The sequence below is a fragment of the Amblyomma maculatum genome, chromosome 11 (genome assembly GCF_055883805.1).
Source record: "Amblyomma maculatum isolate TAMU_Amacu chromosome 11, ASM5588380v1, whole genome shotgun sequence".
NCBI classification, from domain to species: domain Eukaryota; kingdom Metazoa; phylum Arthropoda; class Arachnida; order Ixodida; family Ixodidae; genus Amblyomma; species Amblyomma maculatum.
This window is the reverse complement of record NC_139354.1, coordinates 142,588,735-142,609,441: the sequence shown is the minus strand read 5'-3', so window position 1 is coordinate 142,609,441 and position 20,707 is coordinate 142,588,735. Positions and strand designations below refer to the sequence as shown.

The following is a 20,707-nucleotide window of genomic DNA, read 5'->3' as shown; positions in this document are numbered from 1 at the left end:
GTGCCCGTTTGCGTTGCTGTTTTCCATTCATTTAAATGAGTCTTAGCAAAACCGCCGGACCTGAGCCCTAACGCGTTACACAAGTCGTGAAGACCCACAACACGAGAGAGAAATAAGCTTTTACTCACAATTGCAGCGCGGTGCTAGGCCTTGTAGAAGAGTCGTTTTACATTTTTGCGTCTTGCCAGATTGTCATATCGCTCAAATTTACGTAGAAATGCTCTAAAATAATTCATACCAAACATGTTAAAAGCGCAAAATACTCGCGGTGCATCGCGCTCGTAAACACGCATTGGTACACAGGCACGAACATCTGTCGCCAAATTCGGCACTCCCTCAAGATATTACACTGCGTAGACTTCAGGACAGCCACTTTTGGCTTGTGGAGGCTCAAGTGGCTCAAGCCTATGGCTCAAGCCGTAGGACGTGGTCATAGGTGCTAGAAACCTGCAATTGTCAAACTGTAATGCAAGAAATACGTGACATAATAAAAATTATTTACATTATTTAAAAAATAACTTCTTGTACATAATTGTATTCGCTGCACTTAGAGAGTTAATGCCGATTTGTCATAAGACGCGTGCGTCGTCTGCTGCGCTAGCAGACAGCAGAAGTAAACAGTAACGTGCACTATGCTATAATAAAGGAAATGTTTCTTCTAAATGATAAAACTTCTTGTGTCCCTGACGCTTGGAATACCTCATAGCGATATTCCACTATGTGGCTACTGCTCGAGAAAAAAAAAAAAAAAAAAACAGACATATGCTTAGCTTGTTTGGAAAATTGCCTGTTCTTCGATCGTCTACCGTTGTATTTCAGCCCACTATAATTCTTATAATGTAGCCTAGACTTACCAGAACCATGTTTTAAATATTGGTACATAGTTTCCGTTCTTTTTTTTTTTTTTAGTGAAATGCGTAAAAATGCGGTAAGTGTATGCAACAAGCTTTTGTATGGGACTGCATAAACTCAAATGCATGCTTTTGTACACCTTCAAGCCAACTGAAGATCGTCGGGTCGTCTGCTGGTTTCAGCAGACACCAGTACAAACCAGTAGCTCCCAGCCAGCACGAAACGAGCAGGAAATTTTCACCTGATTTTCATGGTTAGGATACATGTGACATGAAATACTGGGTGAAAATCTCAAGCAATGTGTTTCCTGTCTCTCTTGCTCGTTTGGCCTTTTCTTGCATTTTGCTTTTTTTTTTTCATCCCCGTGCTCCTGGTAAAGTGCACTCAGTGCAATATTCAAGTTCTATGCTATGATGCTGGCTGTGATATGTGCATTTCGTTCGCATGACGACAGGCAGAAAGATTGCTTCAATAAATCCCAGATTGCAAGCACTTGTGACACACGTAACTGTCAACTTGCTTTTGATGAAAGTTCAGGAGTGTGGTACGGCACAGAACGAGGTGGATGTGAGAGTAGCGACGTCAGTTGTAGAGGGGCACTATAGTTTATGGCTAGCCTAACAGGAGTACTTAGAGAATATCACAATAATTCTCTTGGCTGTAGGGCTTAGACACTGGGCTGCAAAAAGTTTTTTACACTTCTCTATTAATATTTTGTCCTGTTTTCTCCACGCAGCATGTCGAAACCATTCGCATTGGTGAAATTCCCTGATGAGGAGGACAGCTTGGCAGCTGTGCCGGTGGGCTGGCTTGATGGCGACAGCCATTGCTTCTGGCCTATGGCCAGCCCAACGGCAGTGATTCGCCTGGCCAAGAGCCAGGCTGATAGAAATTCCAGCGGGCACCAATGGACACGGTGCCCAGTGACAGTGGTTGCCTCTTGCCGTAAGTATAGTCACATTGTAGACTATGTAAAGATGATGATGATCTGGCTAGCAATCGTAAAGAGCTCTTTAAGAAATTCTTTGAGCCTTCAACTCTATGTGACTAAATTACGACTAAGAAGTTGTAATTTAGCAGCCACTTAGCCAGTTATCAAAAAACAAAGAGGAATGAATTGTTCTCTGTAAGCCGATCGAAGGCGACTTTTGAAACATACTAGTGCCTTATTCTTGAAGTCCTACAGTTTTCAGCGTAACTGCTGGAGTCAACATGCAAAATAATTACAGTTAAGACAGAAAAGTTTAATGCGGTTCAGTTTTTTTTTTCTTCCAGTTTTAAGTAAGCGTGCTGCAGCAGCTAAGCGTCAGGCACTTTGCTGCTGGGACGAGTCCCTGTGTTACGTGCATGCAGTGAAATGGAGCAGTGCAGAATGTGCTTGTGCAATATAGTATCAGTGCTTGTTAAACTATCCCACTTGATGTAAATTAGTGTTCTTTCACAATGTTGTCCTTCTGTGCAAGCATTGACCTTGATGCCCCTTTTACACTACACGAGCTTGAAGCTGCACTTCTTGCTAACGCCACTCGGTCGGCTCCTGGTGAAGATGGAATCACTTACTCTGCTAACGCAAAAGATAACGCAAAAGAGTACCTTCTCAACCTCTATAACACCGCCTGGGAAGAAGGCTCTCTGCCATCTCCTCCGTAGCCATGTGTTGCATAGTTTTTAAACCCTAGAAATTGGAAACACGTTTTAATTGTAAATATAAAAGAATGCCTCTGCCACATGAGTGTTTCAATGGCATTCAAACATGGATGGAGTCTGTTGGCTGAACTGACTGGTGACTGCAGTTACAAGGGCAGCTGAACAGGCGTCAATTCGGCAAAGTAGCCTAGAACTTCTTTTACATACAGCAGTATCATGCACTTTCGGATGTGTATGTGTTATGGCCAAGCGTTGAGGAATGATATCAATGAAATTTATAAAGAAGGGCAGGTCGTTCAACCAATTGCATGTTTGTGCTTCTATGGAAGTCTATGATCCTACTTCCAAGTTTCGATGACCGGGGTTGTTGCATATTTTAAAAAATGCGATATGTAATTGTGATCAGGAAGCCCCTTCCATTAAGAGTGACCGCCATAATTAAATGCTCACAAGATGTCATGACAGACAGCAGAGCGTCAGCAATGAGGTAATAAGTCAAAGAACAGATTTCTTTTATTTTTATACATGACTAGCCATATTAGCAGTGTGCATCTTAGGGGAGTGCTTGACGAACATTGCTACCAAGCAAACAATAAATGTAATATGTGTTTTTGCCGGCATAAAGGCATGATCAGTTGGGCTGGGCAATAGATGTCTTACATATAGCTTATTATGCGGCAATCTGCCGCGTCATACCGGCAGCTACAGCAGCACTATCAGCAGTCTAGTGCTTTCAGACCCGCAATGCCAATAAAGCTGATCAGCAGATGGTTGCTTGATCTGTCATAGGCTGATCGAAAACCACTTCGTTGAGGCAATGGCCTAAGTAGTTGCACTTGTCTGTGCCTTAACCATTTAAGAAAATGAAATAAACAGCACTTCAATGTTCAAACTTTAACGTTTATGAGCAGTGAGCTATGCCAGAAATTTCAGTCAACATGGCCAGTTCTACAACAGGTAAACCTAGCAAAACATTGAGTTGGCCATGCTAGTTGGCACAGCTATACCAACTAGCTGTATACCAACCTATGGTCATGATACTACAGCGTAAGAAAAGAAAGAGGGATCAGAGAAAGGAAAACACGGGACAAGCGCTGACTTACAATTAAGGGTTTTCTTTACCAATGATTTGGTATATAAAGAAACACTCAAAGGTGTGAAAGTGTTGATGCAGATAAACCATATAACACAACACTAAAGCCCACTCAGATATGTATGCAACCTCCAAGCATTCTCAAGAAAGGCAATCTCCCTGTCACTTAGAAAACTTTTTTTGCCTACGCAGTTATCTTGGTCCAATATATAAATCTTCAACCAGTTCCTGTGTTGTCTAATCATCATGGGTGTAGTGCAGGTGTAGTACAAATTTCATTCATTTCATATTAATTCTTTGCAGGCTCTTACAAGAGCGCCGAAAAGAAGATGCGAAAATATGAGTTCACATCTGCTGTGGAGACGTCGGCAGTTTCTGGTAATTATAATTCCTGGAGTTATAATTAACAAAAAATTATTTGCATACTGAAGATGATATTAATGTGCAATTCTTTCTTTAGGAAACGAGGGCCATGAAGATTGGCCCGTGGAAGTGGAGCTGCCATCACCTCGTATGTTATGAATTGTCATCGACATTTAATCTATAAGCTTGATTTTAGTTCAGATTGTGAATATATGGCAGTAGGTGCTTGCAAGAGCTGCAAAAAAAAAAAAACTGTAGCTCATTGCACTCTCAGAGAAATAGAACACATTTACCGTATATTCTCATGTCAGTATACAGATGTCAGTAACCATTTCTTGGCAAACTGCCAGTTGCCCGCAGTTCTAGGGTAATTTTAGTTTACTCAAGAGGTAAAGATGCAGTGTTGAAATTTCTAGTAGACTGCTTGAAATTGGAATGATTAAATTTCTTGAGTTAGGCAAGCATGGCCAGATGTACACGTGTCACATGCTCATTAAGTATTGAGGGATTTTGGCTCCTTGAATAAGGAAAAAAATAGTAATATCTTGTTAATTTGGCCTTCAAGGGATCAAGAAAAATTTTCGAATTATTGAATGATACTATATACTGCCAAAAACCTCCTGCATCACAGTAGTTTTATGTGACGAATGCCAGAAATATGGTTGTCTGTACTTGAGAGGTAAAAACTTATTAACATTGATCATTTTCCATGGCTACATCAAGTACTTTGCTTTGTGCACAATGTCAGGAGTGTTGAAGAATTGCTATAATATGATGCCTGCATAGCCCTTTTCACAGTGCAGTACAGTAGCAGTAATGCCTCTTCACAAATGGCACTGCTGTGTTTCAAAAATGCTTGCATGGACCATGGCTCTTGATGGCAGCGGCAGAATGTTGTGAATTTAACAAAAGTGAAACAGTGCTGCTGGGATATATTTGACAGACGGGGGACTTTTTATCCTAGTCACTCTTCTGCTATAGTGTGCATGATTGATGCGTGTGCACGGGCGCCACTGTTCCATGCGACTCAAGCTGGGAGGTCTATTTTGGGAATTGCTGTCTTTCTGGGTTGCATAAATTAACACAACTTGGGGTTTGAAATAGGTGCCTTTTACTGTTACCTGGCAAAGAATGGTCAAACAAAAGCACCACCTCACTTTAATCTGGACAGTATGAAGAAGCACTGAACAGGGTAAATGGGGTACACCTCAGTTTGCAGGTCGAGCCAACGTTTCGACAAGTGAATTTGTCTCCGCCTAGACGAAGACAAGTCCACTTATCGAAACGTTGGATCGACCTGCGAACTGAGGCGTACTCCACTTACCCTTGTTCAGTGCTCGTTCATACCGTGTAAACCATCTTCTTCCTCTCGTTCTACCTTTAATCTGGACAGTTTGTTTATTATTTTTTGTGCCTCCTGCATTACCACTAATGATGTTCGTGTTCCAGCACCTCTGAATGAAGGCGCTGAAGTGCCACTGTCTGAAGCTGTCGGCAGGGAAAGTGCAGCCCTGAGCTCCGAGGAGGCTGCCAATGAAAGTGGGACTGTTGAAGGTGATATTTTCACTTTGTTTTCTTTTTTTAATGTAAAATAACCTAGAGCAAAAAAACAGGAATGCTAGCCAAACATGGGGACAATGTGAGAGGATGGGACAAATGTTTGTCCTGTCTTACCAATTTTTCCCTGTCTGATTTTCACTCCTATTTCTCTGCTATCAAGTAATGCTCTCAGCTAGAGGTTAGACCTGTTTAGCCTTAAAAAAAAAGCAGCAAATTTTATTTTCCTCAATATATCCTATGCTAGTGAACTGAAGTTGGCATTGCCAGAAATATCTAGAGAATAAATATTTAGGAAGGTATTACACGGAGTTCACGATCAGACTGAAATTATGTTCTTTGAAAGTGATAACTCTGAAAATGTTTACTGGTATTCTTCAAAGACAGTCCCTACTGAACCAAAGTAATGCTAAAACATACAACCTAGTATTTCGATTCGCTTTCAGCTTTTGTCATTCATACTGCACTGGCTGCTGTAGTTAGTAACTTTTGTTGTCATCTTTTGGATCCTGGCATTGCTGCTGCCTCTCTCTGCCTACGATCACCAGAAAGCCATCACCATTAATGTACTGCGTGCAGTGGTCCCATGTTCTGTGCTTTTTCTTCTTGCAGAATAATTTATTCACTTCCAGGGGCATACAGGTCAAAGGGGCTCATATTTTAACTTTTGTTGTCTTTGATAGTATCTTAAAAGTTCATTAGCTGGAAGCGAATGCAGTGCCTCAGATGGAGTGTAAAATGTGGAAGAAAATTAATTTGGACATCATGCAGCCCCTGTGCACTCCCTTATAAGGTACCCAAAACCAACAGGGTGGCACGCTCTCATTTAGGAAAGATCTCAGCAGTCTAACCACCTTCTGCAGCATCCGCTGCCATTCATCTTTTCTTGCATACAGCAAGATTTATGTGTGATAAGCAATAATTACGACCTTTTTTATTTCTCAAACATTCGCCTGTGCCTAGCAAGAAATGTCAGTTGGTCGGCAAAAAACAGCCCGCTTTATAGAGATGGTGCCACATTTTCTGACTTAAAATTCCATTTTTATTTGCATACTTCAACTTAAAGTGGCAATAAGCTGAACAGTGTTTACCACAAAATGCTTTCATTTAGTGCACACAAAAATGCTTGCACTATTTATTCTAATACTCTCAGAGCGTCTCACATAGGACTGTATGCCATGTATGACGTCATGTTTATCTTGCTGACAGATGCCAACAATGAGTCACTAGATGATCATGTTTGACATATATGCTGGCAAAAGTTTGCTGTTTGAAAGAGGCAGTTGTTTCAAGCTGATTTTCCAGCGAGTTAGCTTGTGGACTAATATTTGGGCATCGTTTGAGGCATATGTCTGCTTTATGCCATTGTGATGGAATACTTCATTTAAATGTTGCCAGCATATTCGTGGAACAGGAGATATTAAAAGGGAGTCTTCGCAAATCCCAGTTGGCATGCAATATATTTGCCCCCCCCCCGACCTTCTTCTTAAATCGCTATCATCTGGTGTTGCTTGATCATGAACCCACCCTGGTATTTTTTGTTGTTTAGTTCACTTTTGTAAGCACTTGTTTGTATTCTTGCTTTTGGCAACTACCTTTTTATTCAATGCCTACCTCTCACTTATACTGGAAACTATAAGCAAAATCCAGATGGCAAAACTAGAAACAGTAAACTAGTCACAAGACCAGCACTACATTCAATTCTCGTGTCCAACCCAGCTGGACTGTGCATAGAATCACGCAGCAGCTCACAGGTTATTGGCTGCCCCCTGCTTCGGCATCAGTGCGGCATAGGCATACTTTTGCTCTTTGGCAGTAGAAGCTCGTGGAACCCCTGAGCTCTGCAGAACCCAGTTTGAGAACCCCTGATTAGTGCATAAACAAAAAGAAAGCCTAGGAGTGGTACCTTGCAGCTTGCGCAGTTACTTTGTAAAAGGTATGCAAAACAAGATTACCTGCTTAGAGGTCTGATCAGAACTAAATTTTCTGTTTAGTGATATTGCAGATGACTATAGTGTAGCTCCTAGCCTTTGAAACATGTTACTGTGCATCACCCTTTATGCACTGCATTTTGCATTGGAATGTGATGAATTACTGTGGCAAATTTTTCTTAGCGTTCCTTTTTCAGAATTCTGTGTTGTTCCTTTTTGTCATAAGCAATAGGCAACTGTGTGCAGTGTCTGCAGTTCGATAGTGCAGAGATGTATGAAGAAAGCCTATCTGAAATATTGAACATAATATAGGGGTGCCAGCGGAAACACAAAGATGCGTACACAAGAACGAAGAGGTAGCTACAGCACAAAAACACACATCTGACGCATGCGCATCTGCGGTGGTGCTGCAGATGCGCATGTGTCGGATGTGTATTTTTGTGCGGCAATGCTTCTTCAATAAACCACAGTTGATAGTCCAGCATCCGTCTGTAGCTACCTCTTCGTTCTTGTGTACGCACCTTTGTGTTTTCGCTGGCACCCCTGTAATTATGTTCAACATGCACCAACTGGCCCAAGAGCTAATGTTATTGTATCTTATATATTTCCTGTATTTATTTACGTCCACATGGTGGTGGGCTCATCTTGGATTTAATCTTTACTTTGTCCTCTGATGTGGAACTTGACACATGATTCACCTTTTTGTTGCATTTTGTTTATCAGCCAAGGACAACAGTGCAATAGAGATCTTTGCTGCAGCAAGTGTAATGCATTAGCTCCCAAAAGTACTTGTAGTTACACAGAACAGACTCCTACCTCCAAAATTTTTCTAATATCATCTTGCCATGAAAAACACTTTTCAAATGATGCAAAGCTAAATTACAGGCGAAGGCCTGCTCTGCTTCCTGACTCCCTATTAGCATGTGCTTCTCATGAGAGTAGAAGAATACATTAATCCTTTCTGCAATGCAGTAGCAGTGGAAATGCTTCTGAAGTGCCATAACCATTGGCAGAAGCCCAGACTGAGGAGGCATTTGCAGAACAATATCGCAGCTCTTTTGCTATCTGTCACACGTAGAGGAGCTCTGTTTGACCTAAGTGTTCATCAGTGTGATGACATTTATAACTTTTACATTAGGCTGGCAAGGAATAGATGCATGTGTTATGAGTGTCTCTGTGAAAGCTGTAGAAAGTTAGGAGCATAAGCAGCATGTTGCTTCTTGCTGTTTACACTCATACTGTTTTATTGGTGCCTAGGGCATAAGTGATGCTATCGGCCTTAGGAAGCTGTACTCTCACTGAATTTATTATTAATTGCTTCAATTACAGCTGCAGTGCTCAGGGTTCTGAGGATTTTGCTTGAGGTCCGACAGCAGCAGCGGGAGCTGATCCAGCGCGTGCAGCGCATTGAAGATAGCCTGCTGCTGCGGTCGGACCGAGAGCCAGGCCCAGGCACTGCGCAGCCAGTCTCCCCACCAGCACCTCCTCCCGCCCTTGCTCTGCCCGCCTACACTGCAGAGGAGCTGGAGGCAGCCGACGCTGCCTTGCAGGATGATGGTGTGGCTGGTAATCTAATGCTTTTTAATAATTCTTAACTGAGAAAAATGAGTACCTAGTCAGGGTTTGCAATATAAAGTAATTCAGATGTTTGTGAAAAAGGTGCATGCCATGCTCTGTGGATAACATGCTCATCATATTCATAATTCTTACTGATTTGCTTGAGTATGTTGTCACTTCTGCATGTTTTATTAATGTAAATATCTTGTGCATGAAAGCTGCATATACAGATTACTGGGTGCTTCAGTGAACATTTTCAAAAATTCTGAATAAGGGGAGGCTAGAAAAAATAGATTGTAGGAACGCATTTCCTGATGCAACAGGCACAATGTACGGCTAAACTTTAGTAATTACATGGTTAACTAAACTCAGTTATTAAATCTTTAATTTAATTGCGATTTGGTGGTTAGTGGCAGTGGGGAGTTCAATTCCATCAATCGTGCCATACTTTTTTTCAATAAACAAGTTTCAAAAGCACTGCAGCATGAGGAAATTACACACTTTTTCACTTGAAAATGGAAATTATTGTAAGAGGCGTGGAAGCTCAGTGAGGATGGCAACGTTTGCTGAGGCTTGTTGCAGTGACCATGGCACTAAATTCGAACTGTGCTTTATTTCTCTTTATTGCTCTAAGAAAGTAACGTCTACACATTTGTCTATTACTGTCCTTTTCTTTCCATGTAAATCTGATGCAAAAGTGCTTGCAGTTTGAACTGAGCACTGCAACATGTCCGCAGTGGGTGTCACATCTGCAGCGACACTCCTGCATGTCTAATGCATAAAGTTTCAGTTTTGCTTCAGGAAGCATTACAATTGCTCGTGCTGCAGGGCTTTTGGCAATTACATTTTCATTTCAGGAATTGATACTACTACATGGTCTTGTATATGGTCTCAAACCGCTTTTGACACTATACCACCAAACTGTGCAACAACACTGATGTTTGGGCCTGTTGATGTTGATTCATCAACGTATAGTGCTCACAGCACGAAAAAAATGAGGACATGAAGAAACACACAACAGGACGAACTTCCAACTAAATTTTATATAAAATAAAAACAAGCTTAAGTATGGTGCTGTTATTGCCATGTGGTAGTCAACCGTGTTTGTCCTGAAAGGCCATTTCATTATCATACAGAAACAATGAGGGGGGCTGACACATTGATCTCCCGCTTTTCTGATATGATATACCTCAACAATATCTCTTTCAGTCTGATCTTTCTCGCACCCAAGAAACTTGGTTTTTCGAAAAATTAGCTTACACTTACAGTTTCTGCATTCAGTGGCAAGATTACTTCCTTTACCGTCTTTGATTTAATCATATTGCTCCCTGGCTCTCTCATTAAAACAGTGTCCTGTTTGACCAATGTAAACTCTATTACAAGTGAGTGGAACACTGTAAACTACCTTTGTAGTGCACCGGGTGAACCAGAGTTGGTGCTTGATACTACAATGCGGCTTTTGCTCTTTCATCATCATTGGACAAATTTTTTAGAGCTTACTTGATGCAGAGAAGAGCATGTTTACATTGTATCTTTTTGCAACCTTCTTAAATTATGGGATACTTTGCGAATGCACGGAATGACTTGTGTTGTCAGCCTCTGATCTTGCTTATCTTGCTTTTTACTGATCTTTTTCTTTTTTAGCAGGCTGTCTGCAACTGCTAAGTATCTGGAGGATAGCCGGACATGTGCAAACGCTGTGCTTGTATTTTAACGCTCTGAGATATTTGATGACAACATGATTTTTCCAACGTGTAATTGAGGCAATTCATGGCAACTGCTCATTTTACTACCTTCCAATGAGCACTACTATAGGGGAGGAGTGCCTTTTGTGATCTAGGATTATACATCCAACATATGTGCCCTTTCAAAATTGAAATTCTTAGGTCACGGAACTGTATGCTGTCTTCATGTGGGAGCTCATGCACAGCCCATGAGTTCACAGCCCTGTGTTTTGTTTATGTTGTGGTGTCAAGTCCTTGTTTTCGAGCTGTTTTTTATCCCCACTTTTTCCTCTCTTGCCCATATCATGCTTTCTTTCATTACTTGATCTGCTGCCAAAAACAGGAATGTTAAGACTGCTTAAAGAAAAGTGGTTGCTAGGCATGCAGCTTTACTCATGTGCTTGGGGTACATAATATTAGATCATGCTCAGTTTCGGGATAATGGGCCCCGTGGCAGCGGCTCAGTCATTCAACTGCTGAACCCAAAAAGAGTTCTAACCTGGCTGCAGCAACCACTTTTCCATGGAGGTGAAAAGCAAGGTGCACGTGTGCTGTGCGATGTCAGTGCACGTTAAGGATTCCAGATGGTTAAAATTTGCAAACCCCTCTTCTACAGCATGCTCTTAGCCCGAATTCCTTAGGGACTGCAGCCCAAATACATCCAGCACACATATCTGCTAAAAGCCTCAAGTTATAACATGATAAGAACGACCACTTTTGTTCAGCACCTAAATTTGTCTGCTCCTAGCAAATTAGAAAAAAAATGTCTTTGTTTGCAGTGGTAGAGAGCTGTTGCATCATACAAGAATGATGCATTAAATAGCAGGCACAATTGTATGAGCTGCTGACAATTGGTCACACAGTTATCTCAGTTATTCTATTCAGAAATAAACTAACAGTACTTGTTATTTTATGTCTAATAGCATTTGCGCAACTATGATTTTCTTTCTTTTCAGCGACAGCAGCTGCTCCGCCTGGGGGGAAAAGGGCTAAAGGAGGTGGCGGCCAACGCCATGACGGCCATCATGGGGGTGTCCGTACAACGCCTGTACAGTCTGCACGGCCGGAAAGGAAAACTTTCCTTTATCGGCCTTAGATTGTGCAGCGTGGTCACAGGTATATTTTTTTATTAATTACAGTAGCTTTTAATTTTAAAACATGAGCGAAAGCACATGTAACAGGCTTTGCTGCACTTTGTTTCCATCTGTAAAATCTGTTACCACTTTACCCAGCTTACGACTTCTTTTTTATAACAGATGAATATTTTGTTACTGCAATTGTTTGTGGGGCTGGTTGCAGTTTTCCTCAGTGGGCATCTAAAGAATGAACAGCAGATGTATTTTGAAAAAGCCCTCAAACCAGTCAAGTCCATCTTTTCTCGCAGCATTGCAGTCATGTTGCACTGGCCAGCTATTTGTGTTCCCCCTCTAGTCCTTGAAAGGTGGACCATAGTGTCATAGTAGCTATATACAGTTGGTTAGAAGAGCTTTCTTGCGAGAGCTTTTTCTAAAGTTGCATTTGGTTGCCTATAGTCCTTGAATTATGAGGCCCATTCCGTGTAACATTTACTTGTGTGTCCTCTTCTGTTTTTTTCAATAAAACTTGTTGCTGGGCTGGTTCCTCATCCTTTTGCGCTACCTTTTATTCTGTTCTTCTTTCAGTGAAATAAGCTTGATTTCTGTGAGCCAACAAAGTGTTCCTGTTGGCCTAAAATGTCCATTTATCTTGTGCAGATGTCATCTGCCAAAAGACAGGCGTGGATGTTGCTGAAGCGCACGGCTTCATTAAGAAGTGGTTGCCAGGGTCAGTGGACCGTGGTGGCGGTAGAAAGCGGCGCTTTGCCGAAACACTAAATACAAGTTCTGCCGCCAGCCTGGCAACCACACCGAACCCCTGTGCTTCGGCGACGTCCAGCACGGCACCCTCACTGCCTCACCCGGCCCACACCTCCAGTGCTGCCCTGCAGGGCCCTGCTGGCACCTGAGGCTGCTCATGAGTTGCCTCTACCCGGTGTGCCAGCGCTCTTCTTGGTGTTCTACCGCTCCTCCTCCCGTCCGTGACCACCAAAACGACTCATATGGCCCTGCTCCCCTAGCTCGTTCCCACTACAGGGCGCCACCTCCTCCGCAACAACCCCAGCGGCTGGACTTTGCTGATCGCTGCGATCCTGTTACCGAGGGCTATTATTTGGACCGTGCTCGTGAACCACCCGTCTGTTACCGCTGTGGTATGCTTGGCCACATATCCAGATTCTGCCGCCGCCGGTACCCGCCACCACGCTACCAGTGCCAATGGACAAATCGCCGTTCTACTGTGAGCCCAGAAGTCCATGACCCGACCTATCCCCCTCCTTCGGGCTCCTACCGCTACGTACCACCATGCAACGACTCGCCAGTTTCTGATCGCAGCCTGACTCCTCCTGCCCGCCGCTCCCGACAATCGCCTTCTCCCCGCCGTTCTTCTCCGCCACCGGGAAACTAGCGTGTGCGGCCGATGGAGGTGCGGTCGCCAGGTCATCGATATTGCCAATTCCTCTACCGGTCGTTATGCTGAAGAACCGCTTGGAAGTGTCAGTGGATGGTGTTTGTGTTATGGCCTTAGTGGATACTGGTGCTACAGTTTCCATGATGAGCTTAGATTTTAAGAACCGTCTCGGCCGCAAAATTATGTTTGGCTGGGATAGAACTGTCATATTTCGAGGTGTAGGTGGAGAATCGTTGGTTCCGCTTGGTATTTGTTATGTCAATGTAGCGATGGCTGGACACGAGTTTAGAACTGAATTTACGGTGCTCCCTCGCTTTACGCACGACGTTATTCTAGGAGTTGACTTTTTACAGCAGTGTGGCGCAACTCTCGACTTCAACAGTGGAGAGATATCAATAAGCCCCAGCCTTCGATCGGCCCTCATAGAAGAATCGCCGCGGGCGGTCCAAGTGTTTTCTGTCTTCGAAGATACCGTCGTTCCGGCGATGTCCGCCATCTTCGTCCCAGTTGTGTCTTCGGGTGCGGTTCCCAATGCCTTCGACGCTCTGGTGGAACCCACTTCCCTTTCCGGTGCCAAAAAGAGTGTGTTGGTGCCCCGCAGCGTTGTTCGAGTGAACGAGGGCCGTACCACGCTTTGGACTGTCAACCATAACAATGAACCCGCCGTATTGCCGCGTGGTTTCAAACTCGCCGACTTTGAAGAACGCCTTTCTATGCACATCGCCGCGTTCAATGAAGGCGTTGCTCGTTCAACTAGACGTCCCGATCATGCTGATTCCCAGTTTAAGTCTATGATAAATGAATCGCTACCCACCAACGACCAGCGAATATTGATGGAGGTTCTTATGAAACATGCGGACGTGTTCGACTTTGCTCGAGATCAGCCACCACCGATTCCGCCTTCCCGCACCCATCACATGATCGACACTGGATCTGCACACCCGATTAGACAGACACCATACCGTGTTTCACCTTCAGAACGTAAGATAATTGACGAACAGGTCCGTGATATGATGCAAAGAGGAAGTAGTTCATGTAGTTCACAGGTAGTTCATGTCGCAAGAATGTACACAGGTAGTTCATGTCGCAAGAATGAAGCGCTGCCACTCTCGCTCGGGACTCTGACAGCCCAGGGGCTTCGTCTGCCAAGGGGGAAATGTCAGGGATGCGCACAGAAGAGGAGAAGGAAGTGCAAAAAGAGGCTCTCCGGGATAGAGAAAGAAGAAGAAGAAGCTCACCATCTGTTACTTAGCACATCAGGCTAAGGTGCAGAATCGCTCTTTAAATAAACCCTAACAATATGTTATTTTTAAATAAATGATAACACTTTGATTTTTGTTGCGCCTCATTTTATGCATGTGTATATAAAGGGTGCAGTTTGGCAGTAGTAAAGCATGTGGCTTGTATAATGCAAATATTAGCTGGAATGCACTGAAAATGCATGGCCTGAATTCTGGGCCAGCTTTAACAGATAGGCTAAATGATTGTCTAATTGTGGCATGTCCACTTTTGGTAGACTGGCTGAATGCAGGTTCAATCATGGCATGAATGTCGGGCCAATGTTATCACATCGGCATAACACTGGTCTAATCATGGGTGAACGGCGGGCCAACATGAATATATGGGCAGTACAGTGGTTCAATCATGGGTGAACGGCGGGCCAACATGAATATATGGGCAGTACAGTGGTTCAATCATGGCATAATGTCGGACAAATGTAGGCTGAAGAGTGGTCCAATCGTGGCATGAACGTCGGCCCAAGGTTGGAAAAAGTCTCTTTTGGCCTAAATGCCAATGACGGTCCGACTTTCGTGCCATTTTTTACCAATGTAACGCCAGCGCTGGTCCATTGTTGGTGTGCTGCTTGGGTTATACAGCAAGATTTTTAGGTTATATTGGTAATGCTAGGATTCCTAATTTAGTCTGCCACATATTGAACTAGCGCGCTGTCACTCAAATGAAAAAGTTGAACTCGATATTTCCATTCATGCCAGAACTACTAATGCTTCCGTAGTGACTCCCATTTGTGAAGGATAAGAAGCACAGATGTTTACTGCCCTTATGACACTTAAGTGCCTACGATGGTCAACAACGCAACAATGGTACTGCAGGAATGAAAGTGTGTGTCATGTATTTCAAAGGTTGGCATTCAAGGAAATAATGATTTAAGCAGAGGTTACAGTGCGCATGGCCTTTGTTCTGTAAGCAAAGACGCAGACGATAAACTGAACCTAAACAAAAGGTCAGGCGAAACCTAGTCTAGCCTCAACGCCATCGACAAGGTTTAGTTGCAGTGTAAACGTGCCTCGCCAGGCTGTACTCAAACGGGTAGTCAAAATGTCTGCTGTCGCTTCGCTGGTTTTGAAATTAGGTAGCAATAACACTACCTAAATAATCGCCCCTGAACAACCTTAAAATCAGAAGTGTCCCGGTGACGCAGGGCGAGGATTGCGCCAAGATTGTTAAGGATCTCGGCAGTGCGATTCACTGCCCTGTGAACTTAGAGGATCTAGATACAGTGCACAGATTTCCCACCCGCAGCAAGAATGAAAAAAAAAATAATTGTTCATTTCCTCTCGCGAAACAAGAAGGCGGAATTCCTTGCCAAGGTTAGGAAAACTCACCCTACCACAACATTCTTTGGTTTCCCTGAAGCGCACAATGCTCCGTTTATGTCAATGAACATCTTTCCCTCGACAACAAAGACATTTTTTCAAAGGCGCTTAAGCTCAAGAAGGAAAAAAATATTCCTTCTTGTGGACATCAAACTGCTCTATTCCGGCTAGGAAGGAGCAGAACGCGCGATCTCTCATAAGTAAGGTACATGATCTAAACATTTTCCGTGAATTAACAATCCTACCACTGCTGACTTTCTACACTTTTTCAAACCACCAAGGCTTCATTTTCACCGATAGTAAGCTTCCTCGATCTTGTTCGAATCGAGCGGTCTATCTGCCATCCACATCAATGCCCGTAGTTTACGGAAGAATTACGATAGCTTAACTGCTTTGCTTACTTCCAATCAACATCAATTTTTCATCATATCATTTTTTCAAACTTGGCTATCTTCCCTTGATGTAGACTTGTATGCTTTTCCTGGTTATTCATGCGAATATGCAAACTGTGTTGATAATGCCTATGGCGGCTCTGCTATCTACGTTTTAAAGCACATCGCCTGCAAAAGACGCCTTGATTTGTGCTTGAATGTTCCCAAATGCGAATCTGTTTGGATCGAATTTGATTGTCGATCTACTGGTCACACAAAGAGTAATACTTGCGGCGCTGTTTATAGATCCCCTTCCAATATTGCATCTCAATTCTGCCGAGCTTTTGACCAAGCACTTCATAAACTATCCCTCGGAAATAATATGGTATTCGTCACGGGTGACTTTAACATTAATTTGCCTGACATGACCAATCCTATCAGTATCCACTACACGACCTGTTTCTACAGTTATGGTCACACAAATTTGATTAACACCTCGACACGTTGTACTCACCACGGCTCGCATTCCTTACTTAATCAAATTCTATCCAATTTACTCACCGCTCCTCAGTTTGGCTTGATAAAGTGTGATATCACTGATCATCTTCCGGTATTTCTTTACGCACTATTATCTTATAGCATTAACCACATGTCTACACAGAAATTAGTGTCCAATAGTGATAAATACATTGAAACCATATCTAACACCGATCTTACATTCATTTTGGGTATCTCGAATCCAGAAATGGCTCTTCACGAGCTGTCGACTATAATCGTATGAGCAATTAATAAATGCTCGTCACTTCGTTCATCCTCGCGAAAGTATGATACCCCTCTTTCCCCATGGATAACTACTGCTCTCTTAAAATCACTGCGAAAAAAAAGAAAACATGTATAAGAAAACTAAACGCCAGCCATTTAATCTTCTTAAATCACGATACATCAAGTATTCTAGTATACTATCATCTCTTCTAAAAAAAAGCTAAATGAAGCTTTTCTGAAAACCAATTATCCAATCAAACTAATAATTCTAAACGAAAATGGCAGCTTCTTGAGGGATGTTTGAAAATTGGAAGCTCACTCAATATAGTTAAACCTATTTTCAACGATGGTGTTCTTATATCTAATCCTGAAGTAATAGCGAACACGTTTTGTAATTAATTTTCTTACCTAATTATCCTTCCTCTTCATCATGCACACCTTGTCTTGAGCGCTGCCCCCATTCTTTCTTTCTTACCCCCCTTGCCCAGAAGAAATTATATCCGTAAATTATAACCTAAAGATTACCGGTCCCGGCATTGACAACATCCATGCAAAACACGTGAACATTATCCGATCAATGCTCCCACCAGCTCTCAGCCACATCTTCAATCTTGTTTTTTTTAAGTGGTTGCTATCCGCAGCAGCTCAAGATAGCAAAAATAATAACACGGTTTTCGACGCGGACTATCTACAGATACTGCTATATCTTCACACATAGATTACATCAGGCTTGCTATCGATAAAGGAAAGTTTTCAGGTGCAGTTTTCATTGAATTCAGCAAAGCATTTGATTCCATCGATCCCTCCATCTTGTTTCAGAAGCTTGTTTTACGGCATATCAGGACCTACACTAATGCTTCTGAAGAGCTTTCTTTGTTACCTAGAGCACATAGTCTGTATTAATAACCATGCACCTAATAATGTTCTCACTAACAAAGGGGTTCCACAGGGTTCTATTCTAGGCCCAGTAGTGTTTCTACTTTATATTACGATTTACCATCCTGTTTTAGGCAATGTAATGTTATATTATACGCAGAGGACTCTACCATGATAACATCGCACCATGACATTTACCAGCTCATATCTAACCTTCAAAATGACATTCTCTTGATCATTGCTACCTTATTAACCGTATTACAGTGAATGTTACCAATACTTGCTTTCAGATTTTCCATCCCCCTCAGAAGCCATTGTTCGTCTCACCTCTGCTATACTTCAATTTCACTGCCATCGCGTCGCAAGACCGAATTTTGTTTCTAGGTACTGTTATTGACCCTCACCTAAAATTCCATTATCATAAAGTGAAAGCTTGCAAGAAAATTTCATTTGGGGTACGCGCACTAATCAAACTCCGATCCTATTTCCCAATCCACACGTTACTATCACTCTACTAAGCATTCGTCCACAGCCCCTTAAACTACGGCATTTCATCTAGGGGTAACGCCTATCATATTCATCCTTGGCAATTAATAAAACTGCAAAAGCAATCCATACGCATCGTAACCTCCTTCCCTCGAATGTCACCGTCGCACATTTTGTTCATAGATTTAAATTTTCTACCCCTCTCGGCTATTTATAATATCGGTATTCTATTCTTTAAGATTCTTCACCCTCAGCTCCCATTTAGCATTTTGCTTCCCGGCATGATCAAAAACAACATCGTGACACGGTTCACTCTACGTAATAATTTTCTACTATCTAAGGTCAGTACTAACTACGGGAAACAATGCCTTCAATTTTCGTCCATATCATTTTGAAATTCTTTGAATTTTGACATTAAGCAAACTAATATACTTCCTTTGTTCAAGTTGAACTTAAAAAAAAAAAAAACATTCTTCTTAATTTCTGATTTCTTTATTTATCTTTTGTGTCGCGGAATTTTAAGTGTCTGTGTACTTTTTTCTGTATTTTATTTTTGTATATAAATATGTCGGCAATGCACTCTTTCGTGTGTATTTTGCTATTTATTTTCAGTGTTGCTCCATAAATTGTCTTACAATAATATTATTCTTTATGTTGCCTATCGATATCTATTACCATGGGAGGTCCCACCTACGGTCTTGTATCATAAGACCTCTAGCTTTATAATCTTGTACGCTGTTTTTTGATTCCAAAATAAACTTTCAACTTTCAACCTGGACAATGTTTTTCTAGATTCAGCCGAAACCTGAGGTGGTTCACGTCGAGCGCATGAAGCCGTACTTTTCGCGAGAACTGCGCTAAAGATTAGCACACCGCCTTTCCGCCTGTTTCTTCTGTACTTTATTTTTTTTTCTACTGTCGAATTCATCGGGTCGACGTTTCTTGTTAGAGATGGGGGTAATATAGCGTGTGCAACAGCAGCCGCAGGGCGGTTGCTCATCGCGAGTCTCGTGCAATGACTTGTAGAAGTGGCCCCGTGACGTTCGATGCGAAGCGGCTGAAGTTTGGTGCTGACCGTCTCCCGGTGCTCTGGACCTGGTCTCATGTGCCTGTTGGATCAACCCCCGTTAAAGCCAACCTTCTGGATATCGGCCGAAACATCTACGTCATAATATTGAACAGTTGCTCGCAAACCTCCAGGCATCGCTTTCCCATTGACTAGGACTGGGATGTTGTTTCATACTCTGGCGGACGTGTACCAATAGGCGGCCCTCAAGGAGGGCTTTCCGCATCGTGGATTGCTTGGGTTGCATTGCAGGATCGCAGGATGGCATGCAGCGGCAGATTTCATAGCTAGCTCTTATTGCATCGTAGTCGTCGCCTTATGATCTCGCAATACCTGCTGAACTTCACCGACAACGTCGGTGAACGACGCTACATTAGGTGGCATGGGCAATGCAGGAGTCGGTACAGTTCTTCCCTCATGATTTCGCGGATAAGTTCTAATAAGTCGTTGCATGCAATGGACATTGCATGCATGCAAATCCTGCAGTCTTGGACTGGACGATCATACTGTCGATTCCGGGTGTTGAGGTCCATTCACTGTTGGAGGCTTCCCTACTGAAAAATCAAAAGTTCTACGGGGCAATAACCTAATAAAATCTCAATTAATCACATAGACTCTCATACGATGCACATCATTATCATAAAATATCGTACGTACATAATTTATGACATTGAACAAGAAACATGAGACCTTATGCAATTATATGCAACTTGTATGTGATTTCATATGTGAATTGAATGAGATTATGTGAGAAAATGTGAGGCTATTGCCTCATACAATTTTTTTCAGTAAGATTCCTTTGCGATTTTGCCATCAAGTTTCGGCACATTCCTCGCCTGGCCAGCAAAACGTGGCTTTTTACACTTCAGCTTAATATTTTCACTTTCTCTTCCACTCTCATGTCAGGGTTGGCCCGACGAAAAGAACGCTTATATTTTTTCCATGTATGCGAGAAGCAATTCCTTGGAGATCTTGGAGTGAACCAGCCTCATAGCAGCCTTCTCAAATACCTCCAATATCGACTTCTTCAGTACGTCTAATGTCGTGAGGGAAGGTTCATGGTGACAAAACATGTGAAGGTGGCACATTGAAGCACCAAAGATGTTCCGGAGTTTCTGAATATAATTCCATTATTTGGAAAATGCGCCTCGCTCGTATAGCTTTAGCGACTCTTCGTCATTTTTTCCTGGGTACGATGGAAATTGGTGACGTTCGGGGTCGCTACATAAAAAACAGAACCAATGCTGCTACCTGGTTCCAAGCTTCTTGTGCTGTCGACCGAGGGCCGGCGGTCGGCTACGTTTAGGTGGTAAGCTTTGAAAT

At 42.6% G+C, this 20,707-nt stretch overlaps 1 protein-coding gene across 1 annotated transcript; it reads left to right on the top strand.

The window, feature by feature from the left end:
* Window positions 1-923: 923 nt before the first annotated feature.
* Window positions 924-12,708, top strand: LOC146175105 (uncharacterized). The gene is made up of 8 exons (XM_084585524.1): window positions 924-928; window positions 1,589-1,797; window positions 3,896-3,970; window positions 4,053-4,103; window positions 5,405-5,509; window positions 8,773-9,005; window positions 11,681-11,840; window positions 12,458-12,708. Exons 1-8 carry the CDS (start codon window positions 924-926, stop codon window positions 12,706-12,708), a joined length of 1,089 nt encoding a protein of 362 aa, XP_084441650.1.
* The last annotated feature ends 7,999 nt before the right edge of the window (window positions 12,709-20,707 follow it).